Here is a 19,583-nt window from a genome sequence, read left to right on the forward strand (position 1 = left end):
ATGATTCCTTTGGGAGGCGAGTCTGACAGGCTGGAGCAGGAAGCTCAGCTGGGGTTCAGGTTCTTCTTCTGGCTCATGGTTCCCCCTCATGACCATTAATGGGGTCTATTCAGATCTGCCTTTCCACCAAAGGAGAGATGAAGTACTTAGAAACTGAGGGTGGCTTTTAAGACCCCAAGATATTTTGCCTGACAGAAGCAAAAGTATCCAGAAAGCTGATCCAAAAAACAAATAAATAAATAAAGAGAAATAAAGGTGGCATATGCTGTAGAGGCCATGAAAAACCAGTCACACTGTTGAAATGTGGCTGCTTAGGCATGAGACCATATTATAAAAGACTAAGTTGGTAACTATAAATAAAACAGATCATAAATCTTATGAATCTTTTCAATGACAGAATACACATTTAACAAGGCTATAAAATAAAAACTGAACTCCCATTAAACAAAAACAAAACAAACTGCTAGTGGAGCCATGAACAGGTCTAAATCATTAAATCACATTCCTTGACTTCTTGCAATACACATACCCTTCTGATCCAGCACTACTGCTCCTTAGTCTATACCTCAAAAATACCAAAGAAGGAAAAGATTTACAGGGTTTTGTTTTGTTTTTTTGGTAGTAGCAAAAAACAAACAAAAAAAAACTAGCATCCTTTTGGAAGCCTGCCAGATATGCCTGTTATTATTATTATTAATTATTTTATTGAAGTTTTTACTTTTAAAACATATGCAAGGATCATTTTTCACCATTGACCCTTGCAAAACCTTGTGTTTCAAGCCAAGACAAGGAAACTAAAAAACTGCTCATCAACTGAGGTACAGTTAAATGACAGTACGTGAATGTAATTACTGAATATTCTTCTACAAAAAGAAATGATAAAGAGAGACTTTATAAGGAAAGAAAAAATGGGATGGTTCAAGAGAAACTTGGGAGAAGATTAGGGAAATGACCTAGTGTGAAGTAAACAGAACCAGGAAAATAATTTACATGTCAACAGTATAACTGGGATCTAACAGCAATGACCAATGTCAGAGCACATTCATGATTTTTACACGCTATCCGCTTCCTGACACGTGATGGACACCAAGTGCAGAAACAAGATGGGACTTTTGGGAAAGAGTTTGTTTTATTTGACTTTTGCATTATTTGTTACAATTGGGGATGAAGGGAGCAAAAAAAAAAAAGCTATTTTAATTTACTAAAACGGAACACCGAGCCAAGGCATTTATTCCCCTTTTCCTACTCAGAATTGCTCAATGCCTCCAAAAGGACCTCTTCCCGTAAATACTCACCTGGAAGGGGGCCTTGCCTGTCAGACACTGGTAAATGATTGTTCCGATACTCCACAGATCAGCTTTGGCATCGTAGTGTTGGGACATGATGACTTCAGGGGCCTGTTAGAACACAAGATATTTTTAAGTGAGTCACAAGCCTACTATGTATCAGGCTTTCCACGTGTTGCTGATAAAAAGGGGGGAAAACCCCGGTACTTAGCCCACAGGAATGGACATCCTAATGAATGGTGGGGGTAGGGAGGCAACATGTAAACAAATAGTGACATAAGATACCTACAGTGAACGTCTCCAGGTTCAGTAAATGACAGGACAGCCTTTTCCCTGGAGGATTGGCTAAGAGCGGATTTCTACCGCCAAGAAAGTCCATGACCTCACAGAATTCTAGCCCCAGAATATCGGGGTGGGCTCCTCCCTTATCCTTGTATATGGATTTGCAGAAGCATAAAATAAAGGTAGGGGGGATGTCATTGTTGGGAACAATCCTGATGGTTTTGCATGCAGAATGTGTATGTGAGTATGTGTGAATTTTGTCAGTGTGGGATCTGCCTCCACCAAACCAAGTCCTTACCTCTGGGGCTCAGAAATCACAGAATCTTTGAGATCTTGGAGGGATCTCAAATAAGAAAAGTGGCATTTTTTTTTTTTAAAGGTCACACTGGTATGGAATAAAAAGATCTGAATTCAATCAGTCCTCAAGATCCATATGAACTGTGTGACCCTGAGCAAGTCACTGAACTTGTTTGTCTGTTTTCTCATCTGTGAAATGAGGACACAACGTCCCAGGGTTGTTGTGAAATAATATTTACAAAGCACTTAGTATTATTACTATCTATTGTTGTAATTACTGCTAATATTATTACCACCAGCACCACCTTTATGAGGCTGATGGTACAGCCAGGTTTTGAACCCTGTTCTACTACACCCCACTGTCTCCCATGAAAATCGAATTGTTTGGTTTAAGTTGGGGTCAGTTACAAAGAGAACCTGGGCTCTCAGCCCTGAAGGATACACGAAACCCCAAAGATGTCATGATCATGAGGATGGGTGGGCAGTCTTGAGAATTTCTAATGATTTTTTTCTAAATTAAAGGGAGCTTTCAGATAAAAGCATCAAAGAGAAAAAACAGGCCTCCTTAGTCTGGGAGCTGGACCAGAGTCTCCTTCCACAGTCGAGGAGGTGGAGGAGGAAGGGAAAGAGAAGGCTGAGAAACACTATCAGATGGAGACTTGATGGGCTGCCTGAAAAGCAGGCAGGAAAACCACCTACCTGTCACGAAAGACAGAAAAACCATACACTTCCTAAACAGTGATGATTGTGAAACTGAAACCAAGTGACTTCTTCCACCCCAGAGGCTTCTGCAGCTGAGGGACTCAGATGGCAAAAGTGTGCCCACCCTCAGGCCACAAAACCAACAGCCTCCCAAAGTCTGCAGGATTCACGGGGGTCTGAGAAAAAGAAGAGCTGAGGGCTCTCTGAGAAACCCCCACTGGGTGGAAAAGCACAGCACAGGCTCTGGAAACCCCGCAGAGGGGCGACATGCAGCTAGAATCAGAGAGTTTGTAGGTCTAGGTGGGGAAGTGGTAAAAGCCCTGAGAGATGAGGCTCAGTGCAGGAAGCCTGGTGATCACCCCAAAAGCACAGCAGACAACGGAGCCTGGCCTTAGCACAAAGCCCCACTTCAAGAACCAAGGCTGATGTTTAACATATATTTGATTATTTGCCATCTAGGAGAGGGGGTGGGGCAAAGGAGGGGAAATTAAAACACAAAGTTTTATAAGGGTCAATGGCCAAAAATTATCCTTGCATGTTTTGAAAATGAAAAGCTTCAATTAAAAAAAAGGCTTTTTAAATTTTATTTTTATATTTTTATTTTTTAAAGAGGTATGCAAAAAAATTGTTGGTTTTTTGTTATTTGTTTTAACTACTAAAAATAAATTTGTAAAGAAACACACACATGTGCATGCGCAAAACAAAACAAACAAAAAAAAAAAACACTAAGGCTTGGAGAGATACATGAACCAAAGAACCCAGACCACTATAGTCCAGAGATACTTCAAAATCCAACTTGCAGAGAGAATTAATTTCATGACAAGCATAGGCAGATTCAAAGGAAAATGGATTTTCCACAAGGACTACACAAATACAAAAAGTAAAGCGAGAAAAATAATGAAATACAAGATACAAACATTGGGAAAAAAGAAATGAAATTAGACAAAGTAGTAAACCTTACCTAAAACTGAAATCCCTAAAAACAGACCAATCGATAACCAATAATTACACGAATCTACAAGTCTCAAACAAAACTGAAATGTAGGCTATCAGACATATATCAAAAACAACTGATCTAGAAAATAGGTTAAGGAAAAATAATTTTATCACTGGACTACTTCAAAATTATGATTTAAAAAATCTCTCACTCTATTTCAAAAAAATCAATTAAAACTGTCCAACTTTCTTAAAATCAGAGGGCAAATAAAGATAGGAAAAAAACTGCCAATAAGTTGCTAAATCACCAAAAAGACAAGTCCCAGGAATGTCATAACCAAAATTCAGAATTTAAAACTCTTTTAAGCAACTAGAAAGGAGCTCAAGTACCAAAGAACCAATCAAGATCATTCAAGACTTGGCAGCTTCTACTATATGTAAAAAAAGAGCGTGGAAGGGAAAAAAAAAAAGGTGAGATTATCTGTCACCTTATATACACATAGTAATACAAGGAGACCAAGAAAAAAAGAAACTGAGGGGAGAAAGACTCTCACTATACGTAGGTATATAAAGATATATATAGAAATAGAGGAGTGCAGGGAAGGGCTTGGAATCAAGAACAACTCATTTTGAAAATTTAAGTATAATCCTAAAGGGAAGAAAAATGGCTCTTTAATGGAATAGGATTATTAAATATTCTTGAAAAAAAGACAAAGGCTAAGTAGGAACTCAAACTAAAGCACAATATTTAACAGAAACTTAGAAACAGTGTAAAGTTCTTGAGAAGAATGATTTCCATTTATGAATCCCAGCATCAAAGACAATGCCAACCACCAACAATACCAACAGGTATGACTTGCAGTGGGCTCTCCCTAATTAAAGCTATGAGCTATTTTACTGTCCACATGTATATGTATATGCACATGTGTAAGCACAGTGTTTCTCTATGTGCACAAGAGAACCCTTATCCATTATGTGTACATACACATGCGTGGGGACACATGTTACTTCTTTTTTGCACATATGTAGTGATGCATGTATGCAGTGGGATGGGAGGGAAAGGGGAGGACAGGAACAGAGCTCACCATGTACATGGGGGAACCGCAGAGCGTGGCTGCCATCATGTTGTTCTGCAGGTAACGGGCAAATCCAAAATCAGCTATGACAAAGACAGAAAAATGAATTCAGGACTGACCATGCAAAGACCTTGCTTGTTTTCAACTCCCTTCATCCTAAGACACTGAAAATTAGAATACTGACCAGGGGTCCAACTACTGACACAGACTATCACACTTCCAGAGACACACACAAAGACCACTGGGAAGAAGACATTGATTGAGCCAGATGGCCTACCAAGGCTCTAGCAGCCAAAGAAAACGGCTTTTCTTTTCTCCCTTCCTCTCCTCTTCCTTCCCTCCTTTCTTCTTCCCTCTCCTGTTTCTCTTTCTCTCTGTCTCTCTGCCAGGAAGGAGTCCTGGGCACAATTGACCACGAGGGTCCTGGACCTCAGGGACCGCCTCATTCTTAGCTACATGTGATCAGGGTCAGTTGGGGGAAATAGGAAAAAAGTGCTTCTTTGTACTAACTTGTTCCCAACAGAACTCTAGCTTCACGAGGGCACACGATTTTCTTTTGTCTCAGTAGCCCCCAGGGTCTGGCATAAACCGTAACAAGATGCTGAAAATCCTTCTCTCCCGGTTTACAGACAGGTTCACTCAGTTCCAAGTAAAATGCAGAGCTGGACCTCCCATAAACCTCACTCCCCTCCCCTGGCTAGGGGCACAATGGACACAATGTTAGCCTTGCTGTCAGGCAGACAAATCCAGTCTCAAATGCAGACATTTATTAACTCTGTGACCCTAAGAAAGTCTCTGTTTGCCTCAGTTTCCTCAGTGATAAAATGGGGATAACAGCAGCACCTTCTTCAGAGAAGGGTAGTTGTGAGAATCAAATGAAAATATCTGCAAAGAGCCTGACACATAGGAAGAGCTTAATAAATGCATATTCCCTTCCCTTTCCATCACTGATGCTACAGCTTTCCCACAATGAAAGAAATAGCAAGAAACTTAGATTGGACCCAAGAGGGCTTCCTGACTCAGGGGGGCAGTTTGGCTGCTTGCCCAGGGAGCCAGTTTCCACCCAGGAGACTGTGGAAATCCTCCATTTTGAGGGTCTTAGGTTTCTCCTCTGGAAAGAAAATTGGAGATTATTTTCTGAGGGCCCCTCCACTGTTTAGGAGCGAGAGGGGGAGACACCAGGGAATTCTTTCCAGCAGGAGTCTGCAGTGCCTGGATCCCAGAGCTCTTACGGGCCAAGGGCCTCACACCCCCCCACAAGTCATAAGAGCCTGGCTCACACCTGAGCACGGCCTCAGATGACCCCACCTGCACTCATTAGGGGAACTAACTCATTAAACAAACCTATGGGGAGACAGAGCCGGAAGTCAGCTCTGCTCTTGGCTCGGTTACCCATTAACCTGTGCAGCCCCAGCCCCGGAGAGGGAACCTGGGGACAAGACTCTGGGGCCCTGGCCTCTACCCTGCCTACCTCAGCTCCACCAGGCAGCTGGGAAAAAAGGTACAGCCCAGAGGGCTGCCTTTCTCTCAGGGAGTCCATGTGGTCCCAGGACCTTGGATACCTCCTGGAACAAGTTAGTCCCACCCCGCTGGGCTTCAGTTTCTCTCCAAAATGAGAGAATTTCTCCAGATCTATGATCCCAAATCAAGATTTAGGATGAGTTTCTGAACCCATTTTTACAGATCAGGAAACTGAGGACCTGAGATTCAGAGACTTATCCAAGATCACATATGGTAGGTTTATGCCCATCTGAAATTGAGGTTAAAGAGATTATGTCTTGTTCAGAGTCAGAGAGAGATGGCAAATGTCTAAGGCTTTGAATTTGGATCTTACTAATTTCAAGGTTAATGCTCAATGCCAGAGGCAGGTTGCCTCTAGCTTATCAATATGGGCCCAAGTTTGAAGGGGGAGGGGAAGGAGATTTCCCTCCAGGGACCAATCCCTTCCAGGAGAGAATGTCAAGTCAATTCTGCTTTTAGCACCTTCTTTAAATGTAAATGGAAACAGCCACACAACAAACTGAAAATGGATATTGTGAAACTGGCCCCAAAAACCAGAGCTGAGAAGGGGAGGATGGGATATGAGAATGGAACGCTTCAGAGAACACATTTTTCATTATAATGATCATATTATAGAATTATTTTCCCCTTTTCATTGGAGATTTGCATGGTATTTTACGAATATCTCGTTTTATCCTCACAATTTGAGAGGAAGCTGTTATTCTTATATCCATTTTACAGATGAAGTATACAGAAATTACACGACCAAGGTCACACAGCTGGCTAATGTTTCATGTTGGATTTGAACTCATCCCCTTGATTCCAGGTCTGTTGCTTTATCCACTGCAGCATCTGGCTGCCTGGAGTAGGTGCTGAATAAATACTTATGGACCAATAAGAGGAAACAACGTAAAGCCCAAAGATATAAATGAGAGTCTTGTCTCTCTCTCTCATTCTCTCGCTCTTGCTCAAGGAATAACATGGAAACTGGGTCATAAGGGCCACTTACCAATCTTCACTCGAATGTTGTTGGGGTTGGACTTTCGGCCCCCAGAATAGGACAAGAGGATATTCTGGGGCTTCAGATCCCGGTGGATGATACCCTTGCTGTGCAGCATCTTCATGGCACCTGCGATCTGCTGGAGGAAGAGCCGGATGGTATCCTCACTCAGAGTCCGCATGGCTGGCAGAGGAGAGAAAGAAAAAGAAATTCAACCAACCCATCAATGGCTCTTCTCATCTTAGAGACAGGGAAACTGCAGCCCCACAGAGTGGGACTGACATATCCCAGGAGGTATCTAGGGTCTTGGGACCACAGATTCCCTAGGAAAAGACAGCTCACTGAGTCTTGCCTGGAGCTGCAGGGTAGAGGCCGGGGCTCCAGAGTCTTGTCCCCGGCTTTGCTCTCTGGGTCTGGGGCTGCCCAGGAGAGTAGAGCTGACTTCCGGCTCTGTCTCCCTATAGATTTGTTTAATGACCCTCATGAATTTGTTTCTGGGGCTCACCCAGCATGACAACACCCCACCTTCTGGACTAAGGCCAGGAAAACACTCCTGAACAATTCTCCAACCTCTCATTGATTTCTTTCTCTCCAATGTGTGTGTGTGTGTGTGTGTGTGTGTGTAAATATAGATAGATACACACATATTATATATATACGTGAGTTACACATAATATATATTGTATACTGTATGTATATATAAAATGCATATTTATACAATATTTCATTGTATATATATACACACACATATATAAATACACAAGCATGAAACTTTGTTAATGTACACTTTCTAAAAACAATTTCATAATTCCATATGCAATTCTCTTTAGTTCTTTGTATATTGCAATATTTAACTTCATAAAAACACTAGAATTAAAGAACTAAGAAATTTATTTAAAAACATCCTCATGGTACAAGATCTCAAGGTAGGGGTCCATGAAATGTAGGGACATGTTAGCCAACATCAGATGATTCGTTGGTTCTGGTTAAATTTCAACTTTAAATTTTTTTTCTTTGTTATAAAGAATGGGCTCTCAAAGAAAAGGGACATAGGGATACAGGAAGAGATAAACAACATAGAAACAAAAAACAAAAATTTTCCCTCAAAAATTACACACAGGGTTAAGAATAAATTCCCACAATTCCTCCTCCCTCCAAGAGACCCTCCAAAGAAACCGGAACTATTAGGACTCAGGAGGAAAAAAAAACCCTCAACAAAAATCAGGCGTGTGTATGGGTGTGGGTCTGACACCTTGAGGCCAGAGGGGCGGCTCTGGGCCCAAAGGCCTGCAGGACATCTTCCCTAGTCGGGCACAGCATCCCTCACCAGGGGTCTTGGCCAGCAGCGGAAGCAGGGGGCCACATCACAGCATTCCCCCACCACCGACCTCTTTCCAGACTCCCTTATAACAGAAATAGGGGCTTAGTCAAAGTTTGGAAACTGCAAAAGCGGATTATGAAGGAATTGATCCCAGATCATTAGAGTTCTAACTCTGGGCTACCTAGAAACGAAACTTGGCCCTTCCTCCAACTCGGTCCAAGGAGGATTCCTCCGGCCACCGAGCTCTCTCGTGCATATCAGCTGAGGGAGGGATTCCTTCCCCCATTTTACAGATGAGAACACCCAAGGCCAGAGCAGGAAGTCATCTGCCCACGGGGGCAGCAGCCTGTGAGATGCACGCATGGGCACCCACAGCTGGGATGTGCAGCCAGGCCCACATGGCACATCCCCAGACCACAGTCCGGCCCTCGCTCCTTCCATCGCACCGCCCAAGGAGCCGGCAGCGGGCCTGGCCCTGATCGATCCTCCCAGAGATAAGGCTGCAGAGGAAGAGCCCCTGCGGCCCCGGGGGCCTCCTGGGCACTAGGCCGGCCCGGGAGCAGCCCCTGCGGTTATCAGCCCAGCTGAGGTCACGGTCCCAGGCTCAGACGGGCCTTCCAGACAGCTGTCAGCGAGAGCAGTAAACAGGCTGGGGGGCGAGGGCGGGCCAGACCAGTCCTGTCTGCCCGCCGTCCGCCACCTATTTACAGACCCTGTGTGTCTGGGTCCGTGGGGAGCACCGTGGCCCCAGTGGATGCCCTCTGACCCCCGGGGGAGGGGGCTGCAGTTAATGTTTAGCCCGGCCGGACACCGCAGGGGTCTGGGACTAGGAATGAGGATCCCAGCCTCAGCCGGCACCTGGACAAGTGCTTTCCCTGCTCTGTCCCTCCTCCAGCCACAATCCCATTTCTGGGGCAGCCTAATCCTGGTCAGGGTCTTCCAACCAAGATGCTTGGGAGTCCAGGCGAGCAAGCTCGGAGCTGGCTCTGCCCCAGCACAGCAGAAGGGCTCCGTGGTCTCCAGCAAGCCCTGCAGGCCTCTGGCTCTCGTTCTAGGCCTGCTGGAAGCTCCCCGCTCCTGCCCGCTGCACCCCCCAATGTCCCCGCGGCCTGGGAGCCCCCCGAAGCCTCAAGCCATCTCTCACCAGAGCTGTCAGGGCAAGAGCAAGCCAGAGCCCTTCTGAGCGGCCCCGGCCTTGGGAGAGCCTCCCTGCTTTATTTGGGGCTCCCAAAGGAGAGCTGGAGGGGGTGGCTGCAGCCTCAGGGCCACTGACCCCACTGGGGCCGGGAGAGTGACCCCATCGCTCCGGACCCCAAGGCATTCCCTGCCCTCTCGGGATGGCCAGGAATTAACTTCTTAATAACGTATTCTCTCGGCCTGGGGCCTCCTTGTATTCTCCTTGGCCGAGGGAGGAGCGCAGTTTCAGTCACACTGATCCAGCCGACCCTCACGACCACCTGGAATAGATGCTGCGACTGTGCCCCTTTTACAGATGAGGAAACTGAGGCAGAGGGACTTGTCGCACAGCACCCAGGACAGATCCGAATCTGGATCATCCCGACTACACCCTGACAGCCCCACAAGGCCGGGAGGCCAGCGCTAGGAGATCTAAGTACGAAGGAAATGGCTCGTCTGGGGCCGCAGTTACAGAGTGCGCAGGGCAGGATCTGGACCCACTCCCGACTACCTCATTCCCAGGTAAAGCCTAACAGTGGCTGAGGGCAATCCTCAGCAAGCCCCCTCTGCACCTCCCCAGGTGTGGGAGCGCTCCCCTGTTACTCACAGTGCAGGTAGTCAGCAAGGTCACCCCCATTGCAGTACTGAAAGAGACAGTGACATCAGACAGTCACGAAAAAGTGCAAAACTCCCCAGAGCCCCCCAGCCCTGACCCCCTGTTCTAAGGCCCCCCCACCCCTGACCCCGTTCCAAGGGCTTTCCCAGCCCTGACCCCCTGTTCTAAGGATGCTGATACCCCCTGTTCTAAGCCCCCCCAGCCCCCACACCCCCCATTCTAAGGCCCCTCCCCAGCCCTGACCCCCATGTTTAAAGGCCCGCCGAGATCTGTGCTAAGGCCCCCCTCCCTTCCTCCCCCGACAGCTCCTCCTAATCTCAGCTTTAATGCATCCCTGTTCTCCCAGGTGACTGGAGCAGCACCGAGAGCTCACCTCCATAACCAGGTACACAGAGCTGGCCACCTCCTGAAAGACAACAGAAAACCATTGGTGGTCAGTGGATGCGGATTCTGGAAAAGCCCCACCCCCCAGCTCCCAGACAGGAAGCCTGCCTGAATCCTGAAACCAGGAGCGATAAGGAGACCCCCAGAGAGAGAGGGAGGAGGACTGACAATGGAAGGGGAGGACCAGCCCAAGCAGCCTCCCCAGCTTTGTGGGAACAGCCCACTTCAATGCTTCCTTAATGGGAGACGCCAGGAAAATTATAGGTCAGTGCCACAGCGAGGGTGAGTCAGGCCCAGGGACCCTGGCAGCAGGAGCAGCCAGATGCCAGCTGGGCATTCTACTGGCATCTCTGCCCCACCCCCCTTTCTTTCCATGGCCCCTCCCAAGCCCTAGGTGCCGGGAGCCACCCCCAGGAGGGCCCTCCTCAAACTCTCGGGCCCAAACACAAAAATGCCAGATGCTACGTGCAGACAGCCATGTGCTGATCGAGGTAAAAAGAGACAGCACCTGGTGCCGTAGAAAGGGCAACGAATCTGGGTCTGGGCTGGAATCCCAGCCGTCTCTTACTACCAAGGTGACCCTGAGCCAATGTCCTTAAACTATCTGTCCTCAGTCTCCCCATCCGTAAAACGGGGGGACGGACTGAAATGATTCTCTAGTCCCAGCAGCTCCAAGCAGTGCACCTGGATGCCGGGGTGCACCAAGGGCAGCTGGGGGAGCAGTGGACAGAGCAAGGGGGCCCTGCCTTCAGGACACCTGATGCTTCCTAGCTGTGGGATCTTGGGCCCCTCACTCACCCCGACTGCCTCACAAAAACCCCAACAAGGACAAAAGCCCACTTTCTACAGATGAGAAACAAGGCCTGTACACCCTAAACAGCCTTTCCCTGAATCCAACACACTGATTATTCCCAATTCAACCATCATTCAAGCGTCTATGATGCGTCAGGTACGAGGGAGACCACTGAATCACACAGATCTAAGACTAAGAGGCTTTCGAGGTCCAACCTTTACACGAGATGCACACTTGCAGACCAATGCAGGTGTTTATTCTTTTTTATGCACAGCTGTTACAAGGGTTTGGGGAGGGTTGCTCTTTTTTAGTGGGGGAAGAAGAGAAATAGAAGAAAAGAAATTCTTAACTGATTTTTTCTCAGATATGATTGTCATTTCAGACAGGGTCAGCATTTTGGAGAACGGGAACCCAAAACTCCTGATGATTCTGCATAAAGTTACGACATCCTTGACAGTATATACATGGAAATAGATGTATATATATGCACAGGCTCACAAACAAAATAATTCACTAAACTAAGCCTTGGGCAACTTGTTCTTACTTTCCTGCTAAGCAGGCCCAGGCCAAGGAGAGCCCCCGCATTCCCAGGCAGCTAGTTATGAATGTTATGGGGGAAAAAGCTGAACCCTCAAAAAGAACAGGAGCCCCGGGTCGGACTCGAGGGAGGCTTCTGTCCCCCGGTGAGTAATGGCTGGTCATGAATGACACTGAGAGCTTCGGGGCTGATGGGGGGAGGAGAGTACCCCAGGCTTCTGCCGGCGCCGCAGGCCAGGAGTTGGGAGAATGAGGATGCACGAAATGGTCCGACCGGAACATTTACAGCCCCAGCCTGCCAAAGGATGGGGCTGGGAGGGCACAATGGAGAGTCTGGGGCCAGCCTAGGATGGAGCAATGCTCGGTGCAATGGCCAACCTGCTAGGGGAGGTCTTTCTAGTGCCCCCAGCTCTTTCTTAATGCTCCTCGAGGGCAGGAATATTTCATGCAAGTCTTTGAATCCTTAACACCCGGGTACACAGTAGGCATTTAATCAATGTTTGTTGATTGAATAAGGACCTTTGGCCCTCCCTCTTCCAAGACATTTTCTGCTTGGCCTGTAACTACTCCCCCAAAGAAAGGGGCTGCAGAGTACCCTCCCCCCTGTCGGGCTGCTCTAGCACTGAACATAGGCCACAGCAATGCCCACTCAAACAACAGCCTGTCCCTGAATCCAACACACTGTTTATTCCAGTTCAACCATCATTTAAGCACCTATGATGCATCAGGTACAAGGGGGACCACTGAATCATATACACCTCAGACCAAGAGCCTTTAGAGGTCCAACCCATATATGCCCCCTTTTTAAAGATGAGGAAACAGGGGCTGTACTCCCTCAAACAGCCTTTCCCTGAATATACCACACTGTTGTTTATTCCCAATCCAACCATCATTTAAGCGCCTATGATGCATCAGGTACAAGGGGGATCATTAAATCACACAGACATAAGCCTTTAGAGGTCCAACCTATACCTGCCCCGCCTTTTTACAGTGAGGAAACGGGGCCCAGATCAGTCAAGCAACTTGGTCAAGCTTATAAGGACAATAAAAGTCAGTCAAGATATGAATCCAGACCATTGGTCCCAGATTGAGGACTTTCTCCACTACACTGACTACCCTAGAAAGACCAAAAAAGGGGAACAAAATCCTTTGTCTGCAATAAACTTACATTTTAGTTCATTCATAAGACATTTGGTCTCATTTATTAGACCAGAAGCCCTGAAGAACATGGGTGGGGCATCCTTTACCCTGGGCAAATCACTTACTCCCATTTGCCTCAGTTTCCTCCTCTGTAAATGATATAAAATGGGGGAGGAGTATCTTAAGAAGATTCTGGATCAGCACCCCTAGATCGGCCCCTCCCAACATTACCAAGAACGCCCCTCCTACTTCTGACACTGGTCCCACAAATATCTTCCCTCTCTGGCTCTGCCTCTGACCATAGTCCTCTGCCCCAGACCAGCAGAGAGGCGGGGTCATTAATCAGGCCATCTGAATTACTCCTCCCTTTCCCCCAGAACAAATCGCTCATTCAGCAGGAGACAGGACACAGGGATATCTTTGGGACTTCGGAGGAAACCTGGCTGATGTGGTTACTGGTCCTGACCGCAGTCTCATCCCCACCCATGGAAATGATGAAACGGGGCAATCTTTCTTTCTTCCTTCCTCCCCAATAGAAACCAAGCCCTGCTGGCTGATCCTGCCACCCCAGCAGGCTGCTAATGCCCCGAGAGACTAAGCTCCTGGAGGGCAGGCGATGCTATTCTTTCCAGTCTCTCTCCCCCACACTTTCAGCACAGTAAACGCTCACTGGACAGAGACACAATCTCAGAGCTAAAAGGTACCAATAAAAGGTTGCATCTAAATCACACTTCAAAGCAAGAACCTGCTCGGACAAGTGGACAGCCAGCCTTTGACTGCGCTGGGAGGGGATAGAACTAAACCTTCATCTAATCCTTGCTTGAGGTTTGTTTTTGTCTTTAATCAATACTCCAGAAAGAGGTCTCCCTTCCCCTTAACTAGGGTGGGACTCCTAGATTAGTCAATGAATTAATCAGCAAAGCTTTTATTAAGTACACAATTTGAACCTGGGTCTTATGACTGGGAATGCAGCTTCCCAAGTGTTCTAAGTCTCCTGTTCCAGCTGCTATTCCGATGTGCACCATAACCCCTCACACTGATGCTTCTCTGCTACAGTGAGGTGACTCTGTGGATGGATCACTGGGCCTGGAGTCAGAAAAGGCCCAAGTTCAAATCCAACCTCAGACAACACTCACAGTTCAAATATGGCCTCAGACATTTCCCAGCTGTGTGACCCTGGGCAAATCACACACCCATTTGCCTCAGTTTCCTATAAAATGATCTGCAAAAGGAAATGGCCAACCACTCCTCTACTTCAGCCAAGAAAAAGCCACTGGGCTCATGATGAGTTGGATTTGACTGAAAGGACTGAACAAGAACCATAATCCCATCTATCAGGAATTTAGATGGCAAGCCGCCCATGCCAGCGATCTTATGCGAATCTTGTCCAAGCCAACTGAGACCACCCCCCAGTGTGCTGAGTTTCCCCTTTCTCCTGGCATGCTGAGAATTCTGGCAGAAGCTGGGTTGTTCCCCTGTTCTTGACCAACTCATCTTTTCATAATTACCATCAATGAGTTCCTTGTGGGTTCCACACTTAAGCTCTCCCACCCTGGGTCTCCCTGCTGTGCTGGGTATGAGCCCTAGTTTCAGCCCTCTGGAGGCAAGTTTTTCTGATTATACAGCACCTCCCACCCACGGCATCTACATCACAGGCAATTCATTCCATCCTTGGACCCTGGTCTCCCCTCCTCCAAATTACTCTCATCCTTACGGCATAGACTCAAGGTCCTCCATCAGCATAGTGACCCTGCAATTTATCAATAGTCTTCCCAAACCATGGCGTCCATCACTGAATAAGTGTGGTGGGATAATGGCAACATGTTGAGCATTACCATCTTTTTATTCCTCTCTCAATGTAACCCAAAGTTTTGGGGGCTTCCCTATCCTATTACTGATTCAATTCCTAGTGCCTTTGGGTGCTAGGATAGGAGGAAAAGCATGAGCCAACATGGGTTCTCCCACCACCTAGAAAACCATTCTTCATCTTGGATCTATACAGGAGCTCTTGGTTCCTCAAAGAAGCCCTTCTTTGTCCCCTTAAACCTTAGAGAAAGTCTGAATTCACAAAACAGATTACTGAAGAAAGCGAGGGGAAATTCCTTTTTTAAGCAGAGCAAAAGTACAATAGCAGTAATTCCATCTCCTAGGACCAACAAATTACAAGAATCTTCTTCACAGCAGCTCAAAGCTAGATTTTATCCCTATTTCACAGACATAAACATGAAAGGAATCTCAGAAAACTAGTTCAATGTAATCATTTTACAGAGAAGCAAACTGAGGCATTTTAAATCATCAGTTGCTCTGGAACACTGAAATTCAATTTATACAACTTTTTGGTAATAACTTCTACGTAAACCTCCCTACCTCTTACCCCCTACTAAGTTGCTCTATTTCCTCACTCTCTTCCAGACAGCTAAAAGTTCAAAATCACCCTTAAGACACCCACCCCCTCCACAGTATAAACAGTTGTCAATCCTCTTGATATGAGGAACACAAATTCTTTAATCCCTTCTCTCTATTCACACAATTTAGTTCAAGGCCTTTGAAACCTCATTTACAAAGTATGGGGGAAAAAAATCTTTGTAGTCAGTTTCTCTAACATCTCCTTTCCAAATACATAAGGAACAAATTTATGAGAGCAAGAGATACTTCCCGTTTTGATGGAAAGTCAAAAGCACTTTTCAAAGGAAGAATTACAATCATGTGAGAGAAAAAAAAAAAAAAGCTACGAATCACTAATAATTAGAGAAATGCAAATTAAAGCAACTCTGAGGTTCTGCTTCTTAAATACTAGACACCACACACACGACAAAACTCTGACATGAAGCCTTTCCTAGTACTCTTATCCTCCCATTACTTATTTACAATTATTTTACAATTACATTTATTCTGGGTGTACATATCATCAATTTACTTTTGTCTTTGCATCTTTACCACTTAAAGTTCTTGGCACACAATAGGCACTTAAATGTTTCTCAGTTCAAAAACCTCCTAATCAGTCTCTTTGCTTCTAGTTCCCTTCCCTTCTCCATAAAGTTGTTCAATCTTGAGCCCAAGAATAAAACGTACAACTCCTGAGCCTGGTAAGAGGCCCTCCACAAGCTGCAAGCAACAATCCCAGCTTTACTTTTCTTTCTTTCAGACCTTCTCCAGTCATGATAAACTAGACTTTGATCTACTTAAACCTTGGGTCGTTTTCCAGTCAAGTCAGACTCTGTGACCTCATTTGGGGTTTTTAGATAGTGGAGCGGTTGGCCATTTCCTTCTCCAACCTTCGCCATTTCCTTCTCCAACCTTCGCCGTTTCCTTCTCCACTGCTCACATACAAGCTGTCCCAAATCTGGATCAAGTGAGTTACCATATGGCAGGCGCTTCTAGAGTTTCTCAAGTGGGATAGAAGCGACAGCTCCTGCCCCAGCTCCATCCTTCTTCCCCCTAAAATGAGCCTCCCTCAGACAAGCCTCCTTTCCTGGTTCCTAGGCCTTAATAAAGCCGCTTTATAAATCCCCAGGATCCAGACTGAGTAGGGCAGCATAAGGAGAGCAGTCAGCCGTGCTCCTGGATCTGGTCTGGGGGGAAAGGAGCCTTTTTTAAATATTCCCCTCAGAAGGGGAGCCGGAAGCCTCATTCCCGGCACGGGAGGCCCTGTCCCCAGTCCCGTGCAGCCCCAAACAGCCTCTCCCTAGCAACGCCCGGGGCCCTCCACTCCCCCTTGAGCCCAGCCAGCAGGGGCCAGCTGCTGCAGAGAGATAGCGGAGGGAGGTATTGGCCATCTGCTCTCACTGGGAGGGTCCCCAAGCACACAGGGCCAGAGACTAGAGAGCCGATCATCTCCCAGATACCGCTCCCCTCCCTGTTGCTCAGAAGGGCAGGGAGGGCCTGGTGTAGGGGAGCAACCTCACAGCCTGAGACACTGGCAGTCCCCCCTCCAAACCCCCAGGGCTGGGGCCGGGGAGATTCCCTCCATGCAGTAGGTGCTTAATAAATGCTTGCCGATTCAGCCTAACTAGAGGTTCCTCCCCGCAGGTCTTCAGAGCCTTAGCTCCTCAGCCCCACAACCCAAACTCAGCCTCTGCAGCCTCCACAAGGGCCTTCTGGCAAGACAGGTCTCCACAGGCTTGGTTTGATCCCCGCCTTTCCTTACAAGATCTAATGCAATTAAAGTGCTGGACTCCTTCCAGACCCAAGCCTGGCCCACATCTTCTGAAGGGCGACTCGCTGGGCAGACCCTGCTTTACCTGAAGGTAACCCCTGAACCGGGCCGAGGACCAACTCCTAAGCACCCCCATGACCACCATTCCCCCATCAGCCACAGGCCTCCACCCAGGGTGATTCACTAAGTGAGGAGTGGGGAAGGGAGGTCTCTGGGACCATCCAGGGCCAAAGGCAAAGGCTGGGCAGGCAGGAGGAACGAGTCTGGAGACCCAAGCCCCCCAGATACTATGATGTCCAGGGCCTCCCCTCAGGGCCCAAGCCCCTCCTACTACCCTACATTTCACTCCTAGCACTAATATAGGAAGCCCTTCTCTCCTCCCAATCCTTTGGGCATCTGGGAAGGGCTGTGTGCACTTTGTGTCCCTCCTCCCTCCCACCAGAGGCAGCCCGGGGGCCAGAAGCTGCTCCAATCCCGTCTCCTGTCAAGGCTCTCAGGCTGGAGGAGGGGAAGAGCTCAGTGGTCTGAGCTGGCCTGCGCAGGCCCGGAGCATCAAGTTCCATCACATCCTGCTAAATTTGGTTTTTAACAACCACCCGCCGGGAGGCAACAGGTGCTCCCCTGGGCCCCAGCCTGGGCACAGCCTGGACCACCAGCAGTCTGGCCATCTTTTAAAAGAACTGCTCCTTCCTTTCTCTCTCAAGGTCCAAACAAACGGAGGCTGGAGCCCCCGAGGATTTTAAAAACAAGCTCCAGATCCAGCCATTCTCAACGAGACTACACTCTAATCAGACTTGGCTCCCTGCTGCCTTTGCCCTGGTGGTTCCCAGGCCAGGAAAGCATCTTAAGAACAAGGGCCTCAGCCCCACACCCCTCAGAGCCAGGGGGTCTCTCCTGTATTGATATTCTGGCTTCCAAGGGGCAGGACTGTTGGGTTCTGCTTCTCTACCACCAGGACAGAGGGGACCTTTATTTAATAAGAGAAAACCCTACATCTCCACTGGCTATTTAATAACAAATGGTGTGAAAGAAGTCAAAATACCCAAGAAACCTGGGTTCAAGTCCTGACACTTAGAAGCTTAAATATGACCCTGGACTATATCAGTTCATGGAAGTAAAGCAGTAAGGGAGTCGCAAAAACCATCTAGTCTCAAACTTCTCATTTTACAGAAAATTGAAGTAACACAATGGGTGAACATCACAGGTAGAAAACATGAGAGGGAAGCTTCGAACCTTGGTCCCCTATCTCTGCAAACCACTTCCTGGAAAGTCACTTTTCTTTTGGTCACAATTTCTCCATCCCTTCATTTCACACGGGAAAACTGAGTCCCAGAGAGCGAATATGACTTGGCTAGGAAGTGGCAGGGCTGGGATTCAAATCCAAGCTTCAAAGTGGAAAAGACTAATGATGCTGAACACAAAAACAACTCCTGTCATTTCCATAGAATCTATATGTATTTACATAATAATCTACATAAATAAATCTATATAAAATATATAAATCTACATAAATATATATATATGTAAAAATTTCAAGAGCAGGGTCGCAGATTTAAAGCTGGAAGGGACCTGATAGGCCGTGGAGTCCCATAGCCTTATTTTATGGATGAGGAAAGTGAATGAAACTCAGGCTAGCCCTAGCTAGGGTCTGAGTCAGCATTTGAACTGGGGTCCTGGGGACTCCAGACCAGCACCACTATCCACCCCCAGCACACACTTGCCTCTTCACAGTAATTCTGGGATTTGAGCAGCAGGTAAGGACTTCGACAGGGAAAGGAAAAAACAACTAGCCCCAGGAAATATGACCTCCATTGACAAGAGAGGTTACATAACCCACATGGGGAATAATCCCCAATCACTGATACTGGACTTTCCTAAACGTTTTCAGAGAGTTCTGGGCCTTTCATGGGAGTGAAAGGCAACTCTGCGTGGGCCCCCAAGACACGGGGACCCGATAACTGCGGCCAGCCTTGGACCAACGCTGCATAACTAAGGAAGCCATTTTTGAAGAGGGTCCCGGCCCCTCCCCCAGACTTCTAGCCCCTCACACTGTGAAGTCCGCCCCCCCAACCTCCCCATACTCACTCAGTCACACACTCATACACTGACAGTCTGAGCCACACATACACACTCAGTCACACGCTCACCCAGTCTCCCACACACATACACCCCCCCACTCAGACACACAAGCTACAAGACACTAAGCCGGCCAGGCCGGCCCCCCTTTGTCTTTCTGGGAGACTTAAGTCCTTGGGCCTAATAGGATCTCCGAGGCCCCGCAGCCAAGCCCGGGTCTGGTGATCCTGGCCTGAGAGAGCATCTGACCCAGTTAACCCCTTCCTTACCAGCCCGCCTCACAGAGAAGTCAGGGCTGGACACCC

General features: G+C 47.4%; 1 protein-coding gene across 2 annotated transcripts in view; it reads right to left on the reverse strand.

The window, feature by feature from the left end:
• ULK1 (unc-51 like autophagy activating kinase 1) overlaps positions 1–19,583 on the reverse strand; it is a 50,152-nt gene that overhangs the window by 24,532 nt on the left and 6,037 nt on the right. For both annotated transcript variants that reach the window (XM_051972590.1, XM_051972589.1), the window contains exons 4-8: positions 10,566–10,598; positions 10,184–10,220; positions 7,089–7,262; positions 4,589–4,662; positions 1,296–1,397 (exon numbers count right to left, since the gene is read on the reverse strand). In XM_051972590.1, coding sequence (XP_051828550.1) covers positions 1,296–1,397; positions 4,589–4,662; positions 7,089–7,262; positions 10,184–10,220; positions 10,566–10,598 — 420 coding nt within the window. The remainder of the gene's footprint in view (positions 1–1,295; positions 1,398–4,588; positions 4,663–7,088; positions 7,263–10,183; positions 10,221–10,565; positions 10,599–19,583) is intronic.

The sequence above is a fragment of the Antechinus flavipes genome, chromosome 1, assembly GCF_016432865.1.
Source record: "Antechinus flavipes isolate AdamAnt ecotype Samford, QLD, Australia chromosome 1, AdamAnt_v2, whole genome shotgun sequence".
In the NCBI taxonomy this organism is placed as follows: domain Eukaryota; kingdom Metazoa; phylum Chordata; class Mammalia; order Dasyuromorphia; family Dasyuridae; genus Antechinus; species Antechinus flavipes.